Source organism: Mandrillus leucophaeus, unplaced genomic scaffold (assembly GCF_000951045.1).
Source record: "Mandrillus leucophaeus isolate KB7577 unplaced genomic scaffold, Mleu.le_1.0 Scaffold73, whole genome shotgun sequence".
Classification (NCBI taxonomy): Eukaryota; Metazoa; Chordata; class Mammalia; order Primates; family Cercopithecidae; genus Mandrillus; species Mandrillus leucophaeus.
In genome coordinates this window covers 6,404,801-6,427,385 of record NW_012107919.1, presented here as the reverse complement: position 1 = coordinate 6,427,385, position 22,585 = coordinate 6,404,801, and the positions used below count along the sequence as shown (strand labels likewise).

Here is a 22,585-nt window from a genome sequence, read left to right as displayed (position 1 = left end):
TAAATAAAAATTCTAATGCATTCCCTAGAGATTCCATCACTTCTTGATAGATTTCAGTCCAGTGGGAGCTTCATTAATTATTTCCTTCTCTGCCTGATAGCAAATGAAAGCCTCATTTGGATCATGATCCCTACCAATTGACAGGAGGAAAAAAGGCTCACTCAGATGCTATCAACAACATTAGTGTTCTTTAGGGAAATCATCATTCTATTTAGGTACAAGTGCATTAAGTTTATAAATAGAAAAACATGCATCCTCCATGTTAACTAATGTGGCTGCTATCATAGAGAGAGTTCAGGTAATATCACCTTAATCTCCAAGAGATATGCTATTTTCCAACTATTGAATGGTTGTTTGTGTGCCCTCAGAGCCTAAGAAAGATATTGGAACATTCACCAAAAGCAAAAATAACCTGAAACTTTTAATGGGGCAATTGAATCTGAGAGAATTAAGTAATTCACATCAAACAAAAGCTACCACAAAAAATACAGAAAGATAATGGCTTCTAGTAATTCTATTTCTAAAGCGCACACAGTAGTTCTACAGGTCATATAGTCTAGTTTCCATGCTATATGCATCCTTTATATAATGAGAATAATGTGCATTAAAAAAATAAAATCAACATTTTGCAATGTTCCATAAAGCATAAAAATTAACCCTGTCTTCTGGGAATGAAACTCTATATACCCTTATGGAATGTCTCAGAGCTTAGGACTAGTATTATTGTGGTTATAGGGCACAAAAATCCAACCTAAAGTGTAAAGAAAGGTTTTTTAATCCTCCAGCCTCACCATTTCTCCAAAACACATGCATTTTCCTACTAATGAGAATTATACACTTTTACTTCACTTTGAGAAGTCTCTTTCAATACCTCAGATCATTCATTTTGCTTATATTTGTTGGCAGAATGTAAAATACATAATATATGTTAACATATGAATATATTATACATTCATATAATTATTTTGAAACAAATATAATTCTTAGACTTAGCACTGACACAGCTTTTGTTGATATCCACAGGGACTATTTATTTAACTGCTTTGACTGATTTAAGAGGTAACTGGCCCCTCAACAGCCAATAGCTTAAGTAGCTGTGAATAAAAATGCCTTCAGGCTCTTTGACTTTGAAATAGCCCTTGATGTACAGAATCATGAGAAACAATCCAAGTACATTTCCACATAATACTAATGAATATTAATTACTGGGAAAAACACCAGCATATCTTCCATATTTATTAGTCATTCCTAATAGCTACTATTAAAACCACTGCTAAGGTAGGTTGGCATTTCTATCATTTTCACAGAAAATGTTAACCTATATATTCATGGGGCAGGTTATTTCTGTTTTATGTCCTCCATCACAACAGTCACCTCTTGGCTATCTCTGCTAATGGTGAAGAGGTAGGACCAATGTTACCCTAAAATCCTGCATAATTAGTTCTAGTGCATGTAACAGTTTGAACAACAGATTTGGCTTCCCACTTAGGTTTTGCTTGGCTTTCTAGTTCTAGTGTTTTTGTTGTTTCTTTGTACCAGATTGTTTTATTTTTTTATAATTTTACCTTTTCTGGACTGATTGTTTAACACAAGACAACAGGCTTCTGAACCTGAGTAAAGCCAGCCTCAGATGAGAAACCAACTATGGATAACCTACAAACCAGATTGCTTGCAGGTAGGAAGCAAGAATGGAGTGTTTGTGGATCAACTACCAAAATCATTTAGTTCCTGGCACCCTGGATGCAAAAATCTCCTTCCAAGACACCAGTGACAACAAATGGACCAAAAAGCTGAACCTTAAGTCAGCGACACTACCTCCAGTGAATCTGGGAATATGCTTTTCAAGATGACAGCATGACTTCATATTCAGCACATTATTTGCCTTATACATTTATTCCTGTCCCACAGGCCTGAAAGGGGGATGCTTGCATCTCACTTAGAGCCACTGCTCATTAAATATGTGCCATGTTTTTAAGCAACCAACTTATGCCCTGGGATTAATTTATTTATCCATAAATAAGGTGACCATATTTTCTAAACCTCAAATGGGGCCATATGGTCTGATATGTATTAGCATACTTTTATGAAGAAGACACTGTGAGAAATTGGGACTGCTATGGAAACAAAATCAAGCCAGAAATAAAACTCATATCACAGTCCTAATCTTAATTTACTTTTCAGAAGTACATATTCCCATTTATTACAAAAGATAGCTCTTCCTCCTTCAATATTGAACACAACCACTCCAACAACCTTTTTCTCAAATAGGAATACTGATTTCCATACTAGAAAGTAGCGTGCTGTCTTCTAACCTGCAACGGCTACATTGGTCTGGAAGATCCTGTGCCTAGAGTCAAGTTTCTTTACAGGCAGGAAAACCAAAAGGTACCTTATATCCACATCAAATGTCCCTTGAAAAATTCAGAATGACTTTTGGGTCAAGGAGATTTCCTGGAACAGGCCCTTTTGTCACTGAATGATACCCCGTCATCATTTTAAACTGTATCAATAAAAACACATACACACACATAAAGAAGGATGTTACACTGTTTCCTGCACATGAGCACATCACCACAGGTTCATTTTAAAAATGTGAAGTGAATCTAGGTGTAGTTCTCACTTTCCCTAGCAATAGCTGTAATGTTAGTACTGAAGGCTCATCCAAACCATGAATATTAACAACAACGAAGAGCACAATTTCTGATTTGTTGGAAAGTAGGGGGGCTACTGTTTGGGATTCCAAAGTGATTAAAAATAATTTTCCATTGGTTAATATTGACTTTTTTAAAATTGGAAAATATGTATCTTAGTTCAGAGTATTTTCTTTACATATTTCTTATTCATATATTGGGTTCTATTTCAACACATGCTTAATGAAAAAATTTTCAGGAAGCTTCAGTGATCCTGTTTAAAACAAACTTGACAAAGCATGCAGTAGCACTTGTGAAACACTACATGTGTTTAAGCCTAAAATGAGTTCCCTCGCACAGGTCAAAATACTGTTTACAGACAAGACTGCATGATAACAAAGCAAGACATCAAAATGTTTACTTACCAATTTTCACCATATGAATTCAACTGAGGACTGAAGAGTTATTTTTCATTAAATGAATCCCTTCCCTTTAGAAGTTGTTAGAATAATAGCTTCAAAATACATCCTATTCATTCAGCTTAGTCTACATTCGAAAAAACTCAAACACCTGTTCTGCGGTTAACCTAACAGTGAGATTTTTATTTTTATTTATTTATTTTTGCTCCTGTTACTTACTAAAAAATCCAAGCTGATATGACTTGAATGGTACTTAGAAAATATCAAGCTAGTCTGACATTTCTTTTACTCCACAGTAGAATTGCAGTACTAAAATGAAACAAGTAATAATGTAGCCCAATACCCCAGTGTTAGCTACACACACACACACACACACACACACACACACACATACTCCTGAGGATCAAGGAGATGAAACGATTTGCCCACGATTAACAAGCCAGCTCTCTTGACTCCCCAGACCAGCTGTCATTCCTCTAGCACCCACTGGCTCCCTTTAACAGAAATTCAAAAGGACTATTTATTCCTCCTTTCTTCCCCATAACTGTTATGCATAACAGTTTCCTTTCCAAGCATTTGCAAGAGAGAACAATGCATCCACCCTTGAAAAGACTCTGATTAGGATGACCCTCAAAGAGTGTGCTTTTGGTAACATCTATTATCATCTGAAAAGCAATAAAAGGATCCTAGATCCCAAGAATTAGGATCTCTAAAGAAGGTCACTTCCCTTTTATCTTACAACCAAATGTGTATAGTGGCCTCTAACATACAGTTTCCTAAATTAGTTACAAATACATCCTGAAAGCATATTCATCAGTATACATTTTTTACAAATGGTTCTAAAGCACTTTGACTAGTTTCAACTATGAAAAATGTTATGAATTCACAACTGCACTAGATGTCCTCACTTCATAAATTATCTTATAAGAGAAGTGTTCCATATAGAAGTACCCCCATACAAGTCTTGAGGGCTTAAAAGCTTCCTTCTCAGTGTGGGATCAAGATCCAGATACCCTAAAATAAATGCATCTTGCAGGGCGAAAGAAACCATGGGTTTAGTAAGATGACCTAATAATATTTGGTTTGAAAGCTCATGTCTGTCACTTCTTGACCTTCTCATCCTGGAAAAAACAAAAAAAAGCCATGTGCAATAAAGGTAAGCCCCAAATGACTACATTTCCTGGATTCTCAGAATTATCAATATAATATCTTTTGTCAATCAAATTTAATATAACTTTCAGATTTAAAAGGAGGTATTATAGAAACAATGAAATACAGTACATTTCCCTTCCAAACATAACCAAATCATTGTCATTGCTATTACAGAAAGTTCAATAAACATCCCTTATATACTGAACAGCCCTTAAATTATTTTGAGATATAATCTGACCTAGTTGGCTATATTGTAAGATACATGGTCTGTTGTTCACAGAGTCAACTTTCTATGCTATAGCATGCCTGAATCTATCAGCAATAGACTATCTTGTGTCTGCATATCAACTTCTTGTAAGGACTGCAGAGTTAAAGCAATTACCCATAATTTTTACAATATCCTAATGAAGTAGATGTATGCTTCTGGGTTCTAAATCCCTTTTTCTCCCAGAGGAAGATTAAACAATTTAGAAATAACATCAGGCATTTGTATGGAACTCAACATTTCAGATGTTTTGCATGTTCTCATTTGTTTGGCATAACTCTGTAATGTAACATGCTTCATTTGCCCTCTTTTTTACCAATCATGAAATTTGAGTACAGAGATGCTAAGTGATTTTTCCAAATGAATTATAACCAGTTCAAATAGCCTTACCCCTAGTCTGACGCTTGTTACGTTTTTGCCCTAAATCCAAAATGTATTAAAACACTATCTTTTAAATCTTATTGTAAGATGGTATTTTGTTTTATCATTCTCTATTGTCTTCTATTGATCTTTGTTCTTCACAATCAAAAATGTGTTCTAGAAAAGTGTTTCTCTACAAGTGGTGGGGAAAGTGTGGAGAGGGGATGCAGTTCTACTTTTAACCCTAATGTTGAATTTACTTTGAATTTCAAATACCATTAAAGGAGAGGTAGGATTTATGTAATTATGAAATGATGGCCTGGATTTTAAAAAGCTTGAGAAAGGCTATTTTAGGTCTGTTTGTTTGTTTGTCTTTAGCTCACAGTTACCAGAGTTCACTATGTGCCAAAATAGTGTATGCAGTGTTGCTTGTTTTGTTTTCCCCCCTCCCCCACCAACCAGAGCCCAAGACAATCATTTTATAAAGAATAGAAGTTAAATAAACATTGTGGAAAAAGGCCTCTTATGCATTCCGAGTTTTCTAACCTATAACTAGTGATGATTTAACAGTGCAAGGCTGATCACTAGTTGTTATCTCACATTCTAGAATGCTTTGTCATGAGTTAAATGCAGTTATATGTGTCATAAATTCCTTTAATAAAGATGATGGTGGTGATGTTGAAACGAAATGTTTGACACAATTCTTCCTTGTATCCGTTTTAGCAAATATAACGTAAAAATCTGAGGCTAATCCCCAAATTCTGTTCTTATATAACTGCACAAAAAAATAAACTTAATAAATCTAGCATTTATGTTTCACATTTAATAGAAAATTTTTAAGCCATAATCACTGTAGCTGCTTGGCATCTTATTTCTTCAAGAATTCTTTCAGTGCATGCATTAACTTTGGTTAAATTATTCTGGAGTTAAAAGGCAGAAGAATATATAAAATAGTATGATTTCAGAAGCATCATTGTAACAGACCAATTTCAAAAGATTCAGTTGCTAAATTTTACTTCATAATTCCTTTGTCAATCAGTTATTTAGGTTTTAAAAGAGAAGAGAATCATGTGATGTTATCTGCATGGTCATTAGTCTCACACAATGAAAAGAAAACAATAAAATAAGACTAAAGAAATCATTCTTCCAATGATTGTCATTGAACTGTTACATTCACAGTATGAAGTCTCTCTCAATCTCCAGCATATAAAGTAGTGCAAAGAAAAAAAAAAAACCAGTCCTGTTACCTGCAAACAAAACTTATTACATATTCTCCAATTTCACTTATTCTATGTTACACATTTGCTGTTAAATCTTCCCAAAATTAATAACAAAATATAATCAATTTCTAAAGGCCCTTGCAGCCTTTTTAAAAGTTAATTTCCAGTTAAAAATAAACTTTAATTAAATCCAAGATAAAATTGTGACCTATATTCTATTAAATAATTTACTTTCTTTTTTCTCTACACAGTATTTCTTACAATTTTTAAAAAACACCTACTGAATCCAAAGACATACGATATGCTGTTAAAGCACTAATAAATGACTGCTCAGATTCATTAGTTCTTACATAGTAAATACTTCAAAATGCCAACTTTTCCCATCACTGCACAATTACTAACATTGACAATTTACTTCACACACACACACATACGCACACACACGCACACACACTCTCTCTCTCCATCTTTACTGTCAACATCTTTTCCAGTTAATGTGCAAAATTCTTGCATTCTAATAAAAATATAAAGGTAGATTTGCTCCTATTTAAGCCTCCCTCTTCTTGAAGATGTATCATTTATTTGATATGTAATACAAGTTTAGTAACAATTATGCCATGTATAACCATTAAATAGTGTACTACTGTATGCATTGGATCATTTGCATATTTCATTTTCATAACTGCACTCTCTATGCATAAATATATTTGGAGATGCTGAGAGGGGGGCAGTGGCAGGTGGAGAAAGAGATTCACACATCAGTCTCCACAGCCTTTGCATTAGAACAGTTGTTTTTATCTGTCTCACTGTCATCCCCCTTTCCCTGACACTTCTCCTCCTTTGCACACAGAGATTCCTTAACTCCTTCTTCCATCTCTAGATACTCTGACTTGTCCCCCAGGGAAGAAGAAGTAGAGCTCCGAAATTTCTTGAGCAAATTAGAGGGGAGGTATGGGCAACTGACTGCATTCTGCGTTAGCTGTGTCTGTTCCTCATTTTCAGTCTCTCTGTGGTAGAAATAGTTAAAGTTAGAGACAATCACTGGCACTGGCAAAGCAATGGTTAATACACCCGCAATGGCACACAGGGACCCGACAATCTTGCCCCCCACAGTGATGGGCTTCATGTCCCCATAGCCCACAGTTGTCATGGTCACCACAGCCCACCAAAATGCATCTGGGATGCTTTGGAAATGGGTAGTAGGTTCATCCGCCTCTGCAAAATACACAGCGCTGGAAAAGAGGATGACCCCAATGAAGAGGAAGAAGATCAGAAGGCCCAGTTCCCGCATGCTGGCTCTGAGGGTGTGGCCCAGGATCTGCAGGCCTTTGGAGTGCCTGGAGAGTTTGAAGATCCGGAATACTCGGACCAGACGAATGATTCTGAGGATGGCAAAGGACATGGCCTGCTGCTGCTGACCATTGCCACCCCCCTGTTGCTGGGCCAGGTCAGTGCCCAGTGTGATGAAGTAAGGCAAAATGGAGACAATGTCAATGATGTTCATGATGTTTTTGAAGAAGAGTGCTTGGCTGGGACAAGCAAAGCAGCGAACCACAAACTCAAAGGAAAACCATACAATACAGACTGTTTCCACGATGAAGAAGGGGTCATTGAATATTGTGTGCCCTGAGTTCTCTGGGTGGGGTGCTGAAGTGTCATTCAACAACCCACCATGCCCACCAGCACTCAGTGCCATGACGAGATCCCGGTCGTCCCTAAACTCAGGCAAGGTTTCCAGGCAAAAGATGACAATGGAGATTAAGATGACCAGGACAGACACAATGGCTATGCCCCTTGCAGGACTGGAGCTCTCTGGATATTCAAAGAGGAGCCAAATCTGCTTTTTAAATTCATTCTCAGGGAGGGCCCTGTCCTCCTCCTCTCTCACAAAGCCCTCGTCCTCCCGAAACTTCAACAGGGCCTCCTCCCCCAATTGATAGAACTTCACCTCCTCAGTGAAGATATCAAAGGGGACATTGACTGGCCTCTTCAGGCGGCCTCCTGATTGGTAATAATATAAGATGGCATCAAAGCTGGGGCGGTTCCTGTCAAAAAAATACTCATTGCGCAAAGGGTCAAAGTATTGAGTCCTCTTTTCAGGGTCTCCCAACAAAGTCTCTGGAAACTGGGCCAGAGTTTTCATCTGGGTCTCAAAGCGTAGGCCTGACACATTTATCACCACCCGTTCACAACAGTCACTGTAGCGGACTGAACTGTAGCCACCACCGCCCTCATCCTGAGGCAGCAGGTCCGTGTAGGAACACTCATCCCCATGGTCATCTTCACTATAGTAAAACCTTCCCTCCTCTTCTTCCTCCTCCTCCTCCTCCTCGTCTTCCTCCTCCTCACTCAGCTCCCTCAAGATCTTCTCCTCAGAACCACTGGGCATCAGGTCAGAGCAATGAGAGAAGCTGCTCTGCCGGTGGTGGGCTTTCTTCTTCTCAAGCCGCTGTCGCCTCCTCCTCCGGCTACCCCGGCTGCTCTGAGGGTCATGGGAGGTGCAGGCCCCACGTGACTGGTGGTGGTGGTGGGAGCCACCAGAACCCCCGCTACCTTCAACAGCAGCTGTGGCCGCTGCAACAGCAGCTGCTGCAGCTGCCCTGGAGTGAGCAAGCCTCTCCCGCTCCCGGGCCCTGGCCTGGGCAGCATAACCATAAGGCATGTGACTGTTGCACCCTGAGCTCTCCGCACTCACCATTGCAACCTCCATGGTGGTGGTTTTCGGAAATGGCTGGTTCCAGTTGTAGAAGAAGAAGAAAGAAAAATAGGGCAGCTTCTTTTCTCACCAAATTAAGGTAAGTTTGGAACCCTTAAGCAGATTGCTTGGAAGACTAAGGATATTTTCAGTCCAACTTTGCATTTTCTGTTTTTAAATCAGCACGCCCCATGCTCCCTCTTCTCAGGGATTCAACATTGCTCTCCAGAGCTTGACTGGTCGAGATAAATAGCCTAGCACTCTCAAGACTAAGAAGTCCGAAAATGCTGGAGTGTCTCAGACACCTATGTTTTGGGGGTAGATGTTGAGATTTGGAAATATGTCTGGGATGTGGTTAGTGATGATGCTGCAAGATTCAAAGGCAGCAAGTGTCTGACAGCCAGAAGTTGTGCCTAGAAAATGAAATACATTTTTCTGCCATGGAAATTGGCCAATGCTCAGTCCATTAAATTTAAATAAAATGCAAATAAGCCTTTACTGTTAGCACTTGCCTTCTAGTGATGGCTCGAACCATGTTAAGATGTGGTTTGAAATATGTCCAGCCATTTCTACTCAAAGTCTATCAGGACGATTCTGCAGGCTCTCCTTTTAAGTTCATCAAAGGCTTCCTGGACCCAGGTACGATGCCAAACCATAGATAGAGGCAAAGACCCTGGGAGGTAGAGAAGGTGCTAGATGAGGTGTCAGCAGAAGCAAAACCAGCTCTGAGGTCTCCATAGAAATCAAGGAAATGCAGAGCATTCTTCAGCCAAAATCATGCAGAAGAAGCACTTCACCTGAAAAAGGATTGGAAACAAGCATAGGAGAAAAGTAAAAAGGAAACAAATCATAAAGAGCAAAGTGAGCATTTCTCTTCATATACACATCCTTCTCTTTCTTCAAGAAAGTCACATAACACACCAAACACCCATACATTTTCAAGAGTATGGGGCACACTATTCTCACTCACTAAACATCATTCTTTCCTTCTTCTTCAGATATTATTTCAGCTCAGTTTATTTTTATGGTAACTCAATTATTTTTCCTCTCTCCACTCATGGCTCACATGGCTCTTGCTTCTATCTTCCCCTTCACCAATGCCAGGTCTTAATTCTCACTGTCACTCTCTTCATTCCACAAAAATAATGCTGTGACTTTACAGCTGCTTCCATCATTCATCTATTTCAAGGCAATTTTTAAAATTTCCACTCATAAAGTGTTTCTGAATTAAGTGCCCTTCCACTCCTCTCTATCTTGACTCAGGATTGGGGAAGTTGGAAAAAAGAAAACAACAACAACAACAGTATTCTTATTCTTTATGCAGGCAGCACCACTTGAATGCACTTCAGTCACCTCATCTATAAAGTACAAATAATAACACAACCTCCCCCATCTCATGTTTGTAAGGACTAAATGAGATAATGGATGTTGATAGAATATCACAGTGCCTTTTACCTAATGAATAACAATAAACACTAGCAGTTATGAATAACGTGACAGCAACCTACGTTTTTATTGTCTGTCTACACAGCCCCCAGTGTTTGTGTCCTTAGGCCACTAACTAAAGTAGGGGAAGATGGGACATGAGGACATACAGTACATTCTGAGACTCACCAGTGGCTGTCGTTAAGTTGGCACTGCCTGACTCCCTACCGCATGTCCCCATTGTTTTTCTGCTCCCCTGAATCCTGAACACTCTCTACCACCCACAGGCTAGGAACTAATGCCAGTTTCCACATCTCTAATAACCATCTTCCCTCCTTGGCGGTCGCTCCATGTTCACCTCAATGGTTCCTCCTCCACTCTGCTCAAGGTGCTATCTCTTATTTTTTAAAATGTCAGTTTGTGTGGACTTCATTCTTAGCCTATCATACTTACCCCCACTTCAATAAAATCCACATCCCTAACATCCCTCGTCCTCTCTCTCTCTCTCTCTGCCCACTTTTATTTACAATCTCCCACTTCCGAATTGCATGTCCCTTGCAGTTCCAATGTGCTCCCTCTGTCACCTGTTATTCCTGGCCCTTCTTCTTCCTTAGTTTGCTCTCCCAAGATCCAGGTAATTCATCTCCTCAGCCAGGTCCTATAAAAGCCCCCATCCAAATCTCCTGTCTCCTCTTGATTTTTCCATGTACTCTGTTCAACAGGACTTCCAAGAATGCAGGGAGTAACCCAGAGAACTGGAGAGAATGATGATAGTCAGAATTCAGGGCATCTACCAGCTTCTATTACTGGAAGCACTTGGAAAGCATAAGAGAAATGGCTTTCTGAAGCCATTAACAGGATTCAGCTCTTGACCACCTGCTGCTCCTTGCTGATCCTGTCAGCCTAGCAGCCTAAACACACTAAATTTTATGAAGTGACAAGCATGGAAGTGGCAAACAGAGGTCTTCCCAATCATACACCCCTTCCCAATCATACACATTTTCCTAGGACAAGGAGGGCATTTGATTGCAACACAAACTCCAGAAAATACACCACTGAGGGCCTCTCACATGCCATCTCCCTTCTTTGCCTGACTCCTAACATCATCTCATACTCTGAAATGTTTACCCCCAAGGAGTTACTAAATCCCTACTTACAAAACCATCCTGGGGTGACATTCACCGTGGAGTGTCAGGCCAACATCCTTTCAAGACTGGTACAGACCAAATAGCCTGAGAGTTTGCTCAGTTTCTTCCCCAACTCCCCCAAAACAATTATAATTTCAATGAAGCCCCAGTGTAACCCAAGTTCCTGTATCGTTGAGTACTACACACACCTGCCCTCCCACCCAACTGACTCCCAGAAGGTCATAAATTAGAGAGTCTTCTAATTCACCATCAGCTCTTCGGGAGTTCTAGAACTGCCCTCTTTCTGTTCTACACCAAATAATTTCACATTTATTTATTTATTTGGGATTATTTGTCTTTGTTTATCTAACTCCCTCCTCCACCCTACAAGTAGCAAATTGCCTTCCTTTTAATCATCTACTAGTTATTTCACTATCCCTGATCTAGAAAAGGAGAGAGAAAGAAAAAGAAGAGAAAAGAAAAATCATTCCTCCCAGCAAATCAGACTGGTTTAAAATCTCTCTTCTTTCTCAGGGTACTCGTGTTAGGAGAATCTATTCAAGCCAATTTCCAGGAGCCTTTATGATATAGATCTTTGCAGAGGAATTTGTCTTCTTCTTTAACACCATTAAACTAATAGGATTTTGCAGACTACCTATTCCCCAATCCCGGCGCCCCCAAACAACAGCCAAACATCCCGCCCCTCCTCCTCTAACCCCTCCAACAACAAGGCTGTTCGTCTCAGTGCTAATTCCTGCAACTGTGTCAGTGTCAGGGTGGTACCCGAACCTTAGAGAGAGATAGAGAGAGAGAGAGAGAGAGAGAGAGAGAGAGAGAGAGAAGAGAAGAGAAATTGAGAGAGGGAATCAGAGAAGCCAATACCGTGAGAAATATACACTTCAACGCACGCCATTTATGCAGCCCCTATGTATGTTGCTCAAATGCTCGGAAAATGCACGCAAATCCAAACGTTGGGAGAGGCAGCAATTCAGACTCGTTCACCGGCTGTTCCCAAAAGAAGGGAACCGGTGCGGCTGGGAGGAGGTGAAACGATGCTAAATCTTAACCCCCCTCTCGTTGGGAAACGACATATTTAATCGCGCCGTCGCCTCCAGACCTCGGTTCCCGCTCCAGCACGTTAAGCAGGGCGCACTCACCGCATCCCCGGGGTTGGGAAAATAACAACTGTTGGCCCCCTGGAGCGCCGCGCAGCATCCGCACCTCCCTTCTCCCACCTCCTGGTTTATTTTTAACCGCCTTCCATTCATGCCCTTCTGTCACATTCCCGATATTATTTATCCCTCAAATGTCCACTGTTTCTTAACAGCCAAAAGCAGAAGGTGGAGGAAAGATTAAAAAAAAAAAAAAAAAAAAAAGGTATCATACTTACCGTTCCCCGGCGGGGCGAAAAATAAAAATAAAGAAAATCCACCGGCTGGCTTGTTTTTCCCCCTCAAGCTGCAACAGCTGGAGGAGGGGAAGAATGATCTTGGGTGAGGGGGGTGGTAAAAGGAATCACTCGGGTTTGGCAGGTGGAGGCTCCAAATATCCACGGAACAAGTTCTGTTGCCTGGCCCGGGGGGTGCACAGGGTTCTCGCGGCTGGAGTCTGGGGGTGGGGGTCGGGGCTGCCCCAGAGAAGACCCCAAGACTCCTGGTTCCTCTGGAGTTCAGCACAGGAGGGATTGCCTGGGAAAGGAAGTCAAGGTTCCTCCGAAAAGAAACAAAATCCTAGACAGCAGCGATCACTTGTTAAGCCCGAATTCCTCCTCCAACATCCATCCCTCTCTGGCTCTCGCTGGCTGCGGGAGCAGCACACGCCTCCCCTGGCCGCGAACGCGCGCCGGGCGGGGGCGGGGCCAGGACCGAGCCGAGGGTGTGGCGTTCGCGACGGTCGCCAGGGGCGCCTCCCGGCGCGGCGGGGCGGGCGCAGTCACGACGCCGCGACTCCCCGCACCCCGACTGGGCCCCCCGACTCCCAGGATCTGGGATCAATTCCAGGAGTCTTTGGCTCTGGTCCCCAGAGGCGAGGAGCAAATCCTGGAGAAGTGTCCCCGTTGGGGCCGGAATAGGGGTTTCGACGGCAGCGCGGGAGTCCCCAGAGGGCTTGGGAGCGGGGAGCTCCAATGGGAGGTGCAGTCCCGAAAATGGGGTCCTTTGGGACATCTCCTCTCCCTAACTTGCTTTCTCTATATCTCCCCTCTAGCCCCGTCTTCTTTTCCCCACCCCACCCCCTCCCAAAGCGGGTTTGTTGGGTTGGGAGGCGGGTGCATCTCCGGCGAGGCCGCTGGCGGGGAGCCCTCCTGTGCCTGCCAGCGCGTGCAGATCCCTCAGTCTCCGCCTCCCTTGTACACAGTAGTTGAGCGGCTTCAGCGCCGGGGTTGGGCCTCCGGGGCGCGGAGGAGACCGACTTTCAACCTGTGTTCAACCCGGGGCAGGGGAATGTTACAGAAATTGGAATCAGGCCCAAGCTAGGGGCTGCGCACGGGAGGCAGCAGTCCTAGGGGAGGAGGGTTGGAGAGATGAGTAAGTTGCGGGGTGGGCCAGGGACTGGGGGCTTTGGAAGAGGGGGGAAGAGCACGCAGCCAACCTGTTGCTGCAAAAAGAAATACGCCTCTGGTACGGACTCCCTGAGGGCTCTTTGGATCCTTCGGGATAGAAATCATGGGAGATCGCAGCAAAATACAAGTTTTTTGGTTTTCTTTCTTTCTTTCTTTTAATTAAAGCTTGTGCGCACAAGGGAGCTAACACCAAGAAAAAAAAAAATGGGCTGTTCCTCGAAGTCAGGGTGTGGGTTTCCTTTACGGCCTCTGCCGTAAGGGGAAATAAGGGGAACTATAGGCAGGGCATGTAGAGTTGGAGTTTTTCTGGTGCATGCATAGTGGTTTGACGTGCTTCTTCATAGGACGTATGTATCATTAGCATCTTAAATCTCCACGTCTGGGCGTGATTGTTTGCATTAAATTAAGGAAAAGGTCACTGTGGGTTGAAAGTTAAATCTAGCTGCGCATGCCAGGGCCTGGGGCAAGTCCCTCGTCCCCTAAAGCCTTGGGCTTTTCATGCTAATTGACTGGAGTTACAGTTTGAGGAAGAGTCTTTCCTTGTTTCTTGTTTATTTCTTTGGGCCACATCAAAACAGGAAAGTAGACAGCTTGCCTGTCTCAGGCTTGCCAGAATCAACCGGGCGAGAGGTTTGGCTCCTGGGAGGTCTCCATCCTTAGTGATCTCTCCCATTGCCCACCTCCATTTAGAGAAAAAAAAAAAAGGTTTTGCTGTCCATCCCCCCACACGCGCGCGCACACACACACACACACACACACGCGCGCGCGCGCACGCACACACAAATAACCAGAAGCCCACGTGGCGACAGGGTCTCCTTAGACACCTCTCCCAGCTCGCCTGATGGACCAAGCAGGCAGTGGCAGCGCGATGCCCAGACTGCTGGAGCAAATCCGACCTTGGGCTGGTTCGTTGGCGCCGGGACTCTCACTGTCGTCCTCGGGGCGGCAGCTTTGTTCTAGGGCCCTATTGGGCCTCCTCCTTTTGTGATGCTCAATTAATTATTAAGAGAAACACTCCCGAGCTGAATTATAGATATGCCCTCCACTCACTCACCTAACCGCTGCGGGCTCGGAAAAGGACACCTGGAGGGCTGCTTTTTGTTGCTGTTTGATTTTTCTTTTATCTTTTTAAATAACTAGACACACACACAAAATCGAATTGTAATCAGTGTGAAAGAAAAAGAGGAAATGAAACCCCGAGTGGACCCTGGTTTTTCTAACTTCTTTCAGCTAGTGCAGCTTGAAATTGTGGCATGAATAAGTTTAACTGCAACCCCCTGGCCTCAACCCTGGTGGAGCAGCTGAGAGAAAGGTATCTTCACGCTGGCTCTAGAGACATTCTTTGCCTCAATTCATTCCCTACTGCAGTTCATCCGAAGAGCAGGAAGAGCGGGTTTCTCCAGAAGTAAGAATGATCATGTTCACTCGCCCCAAACCCTCTCTCTGTACCTCCACAATGTGATATCACTGTGCGGTTTCATGCATACCAGAAGCAAATAACTGGTAATATTTATTGTTGGCTCATTAGAAGGATATTTCTTGGGATAGTAAAAAGCAGGACTGGGACCTGTTTCCCAAAAGCAGTTTATGAGATCAATCCAGTACAGCTATGGAATGCTTTCAGGGAGATGAAAAATGAGATGGAATGACGTACTAAAGATAATAGTTGTATTGAAGCTTGGATATTTTAATTGAATCATGTTAAAACTTTATGAATTATGCTTCCCTTTTGCTGTTTGTTCGTACCCCAGATAATTTTAACGTTTTCAATGCCTGAGGACTTTATAAATATTTGCATGTTTTAGGTGTCGGTAATCCGAATTACTAAAATACAACAGGAATGCTGCTGAGGGACAATTCTACTCTCAGGAGGACTTGGTCAAGGCAGGTGAGATTAACTGAGTGTCTGTCTCGTACCTGGCTCTCTGTTAAGTTCTTTGAATGTATATTATGTAATTTTATTTGCATAACTAAATGCTTTTTTATATGGTAAGTACTATTATTACCACTATTTTATAGAAAAGGAAATGAAGGCGTACAATGATTAGCTAACTTGCCCAAAGGTTATACAGCTAATTATGTAGCAGAACAAGGCCTTACATATCTGACTCTGCAGTGTAGACTGACCCCGTGCTAGTGATGAGGTCGTTGCCCATTTGTTCATACAAGCTAGTGGTTGTCACAGATGCATACACAGATTATGAAGCAAGGGGATATGTGTTATGATGGAGGTTTAAGAATGTTGCTCCTTGGTGCAAAGAGTAGAGTAGCATCTAGTGTGGAGGAAGTAAGCAAGCATCTAGTGTGGAGGAAGTAAGCAAGAATTCTCAATGAAAGGGGAGCAATGTCTGAAAAATAGAGTTGGAGTGGCCACCATGGAGAATGCACAGGCACATGGTGATGGGATGGAACAGAAGCAACTAACTGGAGCTAGAGATAGGTTAGGACCAACTGGGAAGAACATGCCCCCTCCCAGCCTTCTCCCACCACATGCACACACACCCCTACCTCTTTGCCCATTTAAATAATTAATTCATAAATCAAGCAAGAAACATTATGTTTCTCTCCTTGACATCATCCTAGGAATTCCTAGGAACTCATAAACAGTAGCAAAAAGATTCTTTGCTTGAGACCTGTAAAAATCTACCTTGTCTTAGTCTCCAAACCTTGTTTACTTTTTATTTTCTTTTGAAATGGGGTCTCACTCTGTCACCCAAGTTGGAGTGCAGTGGGATGATCACAGTTCACAGCAACCTCGAACTAACTCCTGGGCTCAAGTGATCCTCCTGCTTCAGCCTCCAGAGTAGCTGGGACTACAGGTATGTGGCACCATGCCCTGTTATTTTTATTTATTTATTTATTTTTAGTTTTTGTAGAGACAGGGTCTCACTATGCTGACCAGGCTGGTCTCAAACTGGCCTCAAGTTCTGCTCCCACCTCAGTCTCCCAAAGTGCCCATCATGATTACAGGTATGAGCCACTGTGTCCGGCCCCTCTTTTCTATAAAGAGGAAAAAATTATTTTCTTGCCTTTCTTAGTCACCAACTAGTCAAAATTCTTTAAGCTCACCACCACCAAATACACCTATTACCACAAAGAATGTATCACTGGCTTTGAATTCTCTCAGTGGTGGTACAAATGTTCCAGATCACACTGTGAAGTCTTTGCTTATATAGAAAGCGGCAGAGGCCAACAGATCATCTCCGTACAAAGCACGATAGGAAGCCCTGTGGGATACAAGCTAGGCCCATTATAAATGTTTTTGTTCTCTTTGAGGACTGTGGTCCACAGTGAATTGCAATGTTCTGTTTACTCTTCTATCTCCCCAAACATGCCTGTGATACTTCACTGAGAACAGGCATTATATCCTGAGCTATGAGCATTGTACTTGACCCAGAGTAGAATGTGAATGAATAATGGAAGAGGCTTCCCTTTGCCAAGAAAGTTCAGTGAATATGTTGTGAGAAAACTAGATCGCTTTTGCACCTGCTCACCCCAGCCTCTCAACTATCTATCTCGCTTTTAAAGTTCTGAAGTGATGGGGGTGGGGGTGATGAGAAGGCCCTGGAGATTTGGTTCCATGCTCCCATTCCCAAATTTATGGATGGGGGTATTTTGAGCAGCTCGTCCTTCCCTGTAAAATGTGAGTCACTCAGCTGGTTTTTTCTTGGGGTTTTCAGGGACTGTTTACCACCACTTCCTAATCTATCTTATGCATATCGGCACTGGTCAAAACTTAAGATACCAGAAAAGCATATTTGTTTCTTACTACAATGAGTGTTTTATTCCATTTCAGCTGCTATAACAAAATAGCATAAATGGATTAGCTTATATACAATAGAAATTGATTTCTTACAGAGTTGGAGGCTGGGAAGTACAAAATTAAGGTATGAGCAGGTTCAACGTCTGGTGAGAGTTCATTTCCTGGTTCATAGATGGCGGCGCCTTCTTCCTGGGTCCTTACAAAGTAGAAAAGGCAAGGCAGCTCTCTGAGGCCTCTTTTATAAGGGCACTAATCCCATTTATAACGGCTCAGCCCTCATGGTTTAATCACCTCACCGTAAATCCTATATCCTAATACCATCACTTTGGGGGTTAGGATTTCAACAGAAGAATTTAGAGAGAACACATTCAGACTAGAGCAGTGACAAAACATCAACCCTGGAGAGAAAGACTGACTACTCATTCACTGACTCTCTGATTGCAGCACGGTGCCAGGCACGATGGTGATTAAGACAGCTGCTGCCTGTCCTGTGTGGACACTTGTGGTCTAGATGGTAAGAGACAGACAAGTCAACACACTTGGGTGGTAAGACAATGATAGAAGTCACACAAGGGGCAGAAAGAAGTGGCACTTAATTGAAGTTATAGAGAAAGGTTCTCAGGGCAGAAGGAGTCCCATGGCAAAAGCTCATGGAACAACAATAGCATGTGTGAAAATAAAGAAAGATAACTGAGGATCCACTATGAAATGGGAAAGGGAAGCAGTGAGGGAGGACTCTGATATGCCATGCTCACAGTAGGATCCATGAAAAAACACTGCATGATAGGATGCTCAACCCTTTCCACCTTTACACACAGGACAGATATAGTTCATATGCACCACACACACCCTTGAGCAAACCCAGATTAGCAACTGCAGCATTCACTAAATAGACTGAGTTGCAGACATTTCCGGGCCTCCTAGCTGCAATGATATCACTTTCTCCTTCATTTATGAATGCATCTCAGAGGCCAAGTGGGTGAAATTGAATTGGCATAACCTTAAATAATCTCAGATTTTGCTTTCTAAATGCAAGTCTATTTAAAAATGCCCCTCTTTAATTGAAGTAACTCGGTTTTTGCAACACAACCCATTATTAACACTGATACTGTGGTGCATCACTGGTGTTGAGATCCACTCTGTCAGAGAGAATCTCCTTTTAGCTCTTTGTTTTCCTTATATGTGCTTAGGAAATAGGGTGGCTGTGGAGATTCAGTGAAAGTGAAGTACCAATCCTGGTGCAGACAGAAAGCATCCACAACCTCATCCACTGGCGCCAATCAGGAGCAAACTTGGGGCAGAGGTGAATCAAGACAAGGTTTGGGCATGGTATGGTGTTTCAGTTCTACAGATACTACCACCACCATGTCTTTTGCAGTAACGAATAATAGTTCATGTCAAAGAGTTTTCTCCAGATGTCTAAACGTGATCCTTTTTATGAAAACTAGAGATCATGGTATATCCCCTGCAAAAAAAAGTATATCCCCTGCAAAAAAAAAAAAAAAAAGAAGAAGTATTTCAATCATTGGCAGCCCCTTTAAATATAGTCAATGACATTAAGAGTTGCTGGTGTTTTCTCTTGAGAGCTGACTCCTCCCCTTCCACTCTCATTTTGATTTTGATCAACACTTTTCACCTACTGCCCAAGGACAGCCATCACCAAAACTCACAGAGAGCCTCTGTTCTCCAGCATAAAAATGTTTACATGCATTTCTACAGGCTGCCAGCATCCTGACTACTTCATCAGACCAGCATTCCTTTTGATTTGGTTAAGTGTTAGAAAAAGCTTGTCCAGCACATGCTTTTCAAAACAAGGACCATACTTGTAGGAAGGATACTCTCATGTGGAAGAAATTCCCACAGGGTACAGATCAGTTGGGAAATCTACCCAAAATTAGTTCTGTAACTTGCTCACTTTTTTTTCATTCCTGGCGAAAGATAGAAACACAATTTTAGCGATTAGCCGACTGATATATTTTAAAACAAAAATTTAAAACAAACAAAGCTGAGAGTATGGGTGTCATAAGGATGCTAACTTTCGGCTTCTCATCATTGACTCTGGAGAACAGCATGTCACACATCAGATTTTATGTACACTTGAAGCTCCTCCAATTTATTTCTCAGTTAGTCTCACATATCAGCTCTTGTTCTGAGTAAACAAGAGATCTTAGGCTGTCATCTCCAAAGGCTATATGGGGGTACAAACCTACCCATTTCCTTTGGGTAGTTTTTAGCAGAGACCTTTTCTTCATATATAGGTTTAAACTTGAAAGTAAATTTATAACTTTAAATTTGTAAATTTACAGTGAAATTTTAACTATTCAGAGCAACCCTTGAAAAGAGCTATGTACACATTTGACCAAAGCAATTGCTCTTGAATTGCTTGAGGGTCTGGACCAAAGACCAGATCCTGGGGCTGTAGGTTTTTCTCTCTAGCCTCTTGGCTGCAGAGCCTCTGGCTAAGACAACTCACCTTTGTAGGCCTCAATTTTCTTATGTGTAAAAATGAGTACTATAGCATCAGTCCTATTTCACAAAATCATGAATATGGATCATATGAAAAAGTGTATGGGAAAGAATTCTACAACCATAAAAATATAACATAAATATAGGACATCATCATTTTAAAACAATAACCATCTGTCATGTACTGAATGCTCGTGATCCCACCAAAATCCATGTGTTGAAGCCCTAATTCCCAATTGTTATGGTATTTGGAGATGGGGCCTTTGGGAGGTAATCAGGGTTGGATAAGGTCCTGAGGGTGAAGCCCTCATGATGGGACTAGTATCCTTATAAGAAGAGATACCATTTCAGGAAGCACACAGCAATCTCATATGAGTACGCAGCAAGAGAGCAGCCACCTCAAAACATAGAGAAGAGGCCTTGAAATGAAACCTACTATATCAGCACCTTGATCTTGTACTCCTCAGCCCCCAGAACTACAAGAATATAGATTTCTGTTGTTTAAGCCACTCGGACTATGGCACTGGTTGAATAGAACAAATCCAAAAACCCAAAACCCAAAATGCTTCATAATTCAAAACTTTTTGAACACTGACATGGCACTAAAAGGATGTACTCATTGCAACATTTCAGATTTTGGATTTTCAGATCAGTAAATGTAATGCAAATATTCCAAAAAACAAAAAATTCCAAAATTAGAAACACCTCTGGTCTCAAGCATTTCAGATAAAGGTTAATCACTCTGTATTTTGTCTTTGCAGCCTGAGCTAAGACCCCATCAGAACTGCGTAATAGATATATAGACTTTTTACTAGCAAACTTCACAATGGTATCTGAAACTCAAGAATGTGTTGGCTATAAATGGTTCTTACAGGTTATCTTTAAAGGAATTGATAGAAAGGTTTGCAATCAACCCACCAGTGTGATAACATGATACTAAAATTTTATTAGGCCTTCATAATCTAAAACTTACTCCTCAACCAACTTGGAATTTTTGGCAGGTTTTCTTGTAAAATGGCTGTAGATTACATTAGTTTGAACATTCAGAATGTTAACAGTATTCGTTTTTCATTCAGTCAACAAAATTTTACTGAGCATCTACATTGTCTCAGGCATTAGTCTAAGCACCAAGTAGTGATAAGTGAAGACAAGGTCCTTACTCTCGAAGACAAGAAATTGCAGACAACAATAAATGTTACCCAGAAAATACTACAGAATAATGGAGTGTCAGGGAAGGGAGTTTCAATTCTATTTGGGTAGCTAAGGAAAGCCTCACTGAGGTAACAGTTGAGCTGAGGACTATATGACAAGAAAGCTTGCTCTGTGAAGATCTGGGGCAGAAAAAAAAAAAAAAGAAAAACCATTAGCCAGAGTGATTCAAAAGTTAGTAAAGAGTAAAGGCTTTCCCAAAAGGAGCCCATACATTTGAATACAAAGCATCTAATGCACAATTTAATTCTACCACACCACTACCTAATACACTCCAAGTTGGGATCTCAGAAACATATCTCTCTCTCCTTCCTTCACTTAGCACCTAATTCTAGGCTCAGTCACTCTTCTCAGTGCGGGGAAAAGGATAGGAGGGCACCCCTAGGAGGTTAGAGAGACAGTCCTAGGATTAGAGGGGAGTGTTCACAGTTCTGCATCTGAATATCACTCACATTTACTTAAGAGGCAGTGATGATTACTAGCCCCAGGTGTCCTGATTTGTAAATGTAGTTAAGTATTCCTTTCACTGGTCTGGTGCTGCCTGTTCTCTAAAAGGCAAGATGGGCTGCATTCTGTTATAGTTTCTGTTCTATTAAAGGTTTTTTCGGTAGCAAGGAATGGAAAGCAATTCAAGCTAGTTTATATACAACGGAGGTGAAGAGTCAGATTTTACAGGAGTCCAGAAAAGAGCTGAGGAACCAAGATTCAAAGACAGAAACAGATGATTAGTCTTCTCTCACTCCCTTTCCCCATCCCCCACCCCCACATCCCCATCTCTCCCTCTCTCTCAATTCTGAGTCTCTCCTTTTCCCATATCCCCATGTATGTGGGGATGAGTTTGTCTAATGGCTGAGTTTGTCATTGTTACTTGATCTTTCAGGTCAACAGTCCTTCACATACTTTCAACTTCCCGAAAGGAGGAATCTAATTGATTTAGCTGTTTGAACAAGGCCACTCAAATCACAGTTTACCAGCTTAAGTGGTCAAGTCACCTGTGTCCCAAATCAAAGTCACTCATCTGAGTCTGGGGGTGGGATGAAATTTTCTGAACAGAAGCCAACACAAGTCCAGTGCATTAATTCTGACAGCAACAAGCCCAGTTGGTTCAAACGCTTGGGAAACCCTTGGTACTTGTACTTATAACAGACCCTCCCAGGGCCATATCTAGTGTGCTTAAAATTTACACATTCCATATAAGAGTTTATGTAAACTATTTTACAATTGAGTTGCAGCAAACTAGTATACAATGTTACAATGAAATTATGTGGGATTTTTTTTCCTGTAATTCAGAGCT

At 41.7% G+C, this 22,585-nt stretch overlaps 1 protein-coding gene across 2 annotated transcripts; it reads right to left on the bottom strand.

Annotated features, from left to right (window-relative positions):
• Positions 1 to 5,824: 5,824 nt before the first annotated feature.
• On the bottom strand, positions 5,825 to 13,234 carry KCNA4 (potassium channel, voltage gated shaker related subfamily A, member 4). Of its 2 annotated transcripts, none has more exons than XM_011965607.1 (2): positions 12,684 to 13,234; positions 5,825 to 9,538 (listed from the first exon to the last, which is right to left on the bottom strand). In XM_011965607.1, the coding sequence occupies exon 2, from the start codon at positions 8,754 to 8,756 to the stop codon at positions 6,798 to 6,800; it is 1,959 nt and encodes a 652-aa protein (XP_011820997.1). In that variant the 5' UTR covers positions 8,757 to 9,538; positions 12,684 to 13,234; the 3' UTR covers positions 5,825 to 6,797. The 2 variants fall into 2 exon arrangements, with proteins under 2 accessions (XP_011820997.1, XP_011820998.1); XM_011965608.1 differs by lacking the exon at positions 12,684 to 13,234 and adding an exon at positions 12,451 to 12,473 and having other exon boundaries at positions 5,831 to 9,538.
• Positions 13,235 to 22,585: the final 9,351 nt, after the last annotated feature.

Bases quoted from the DNA above. Each gene is read 5' to 3' on its own strand.
- KCNA4 (XM_011965607.1), bottom strand. From the start codon at position 8,756: ATGGAGGTTGCAATGGTGAGTGCGGAGAGCTCAGGGTGCAACAGTCAC.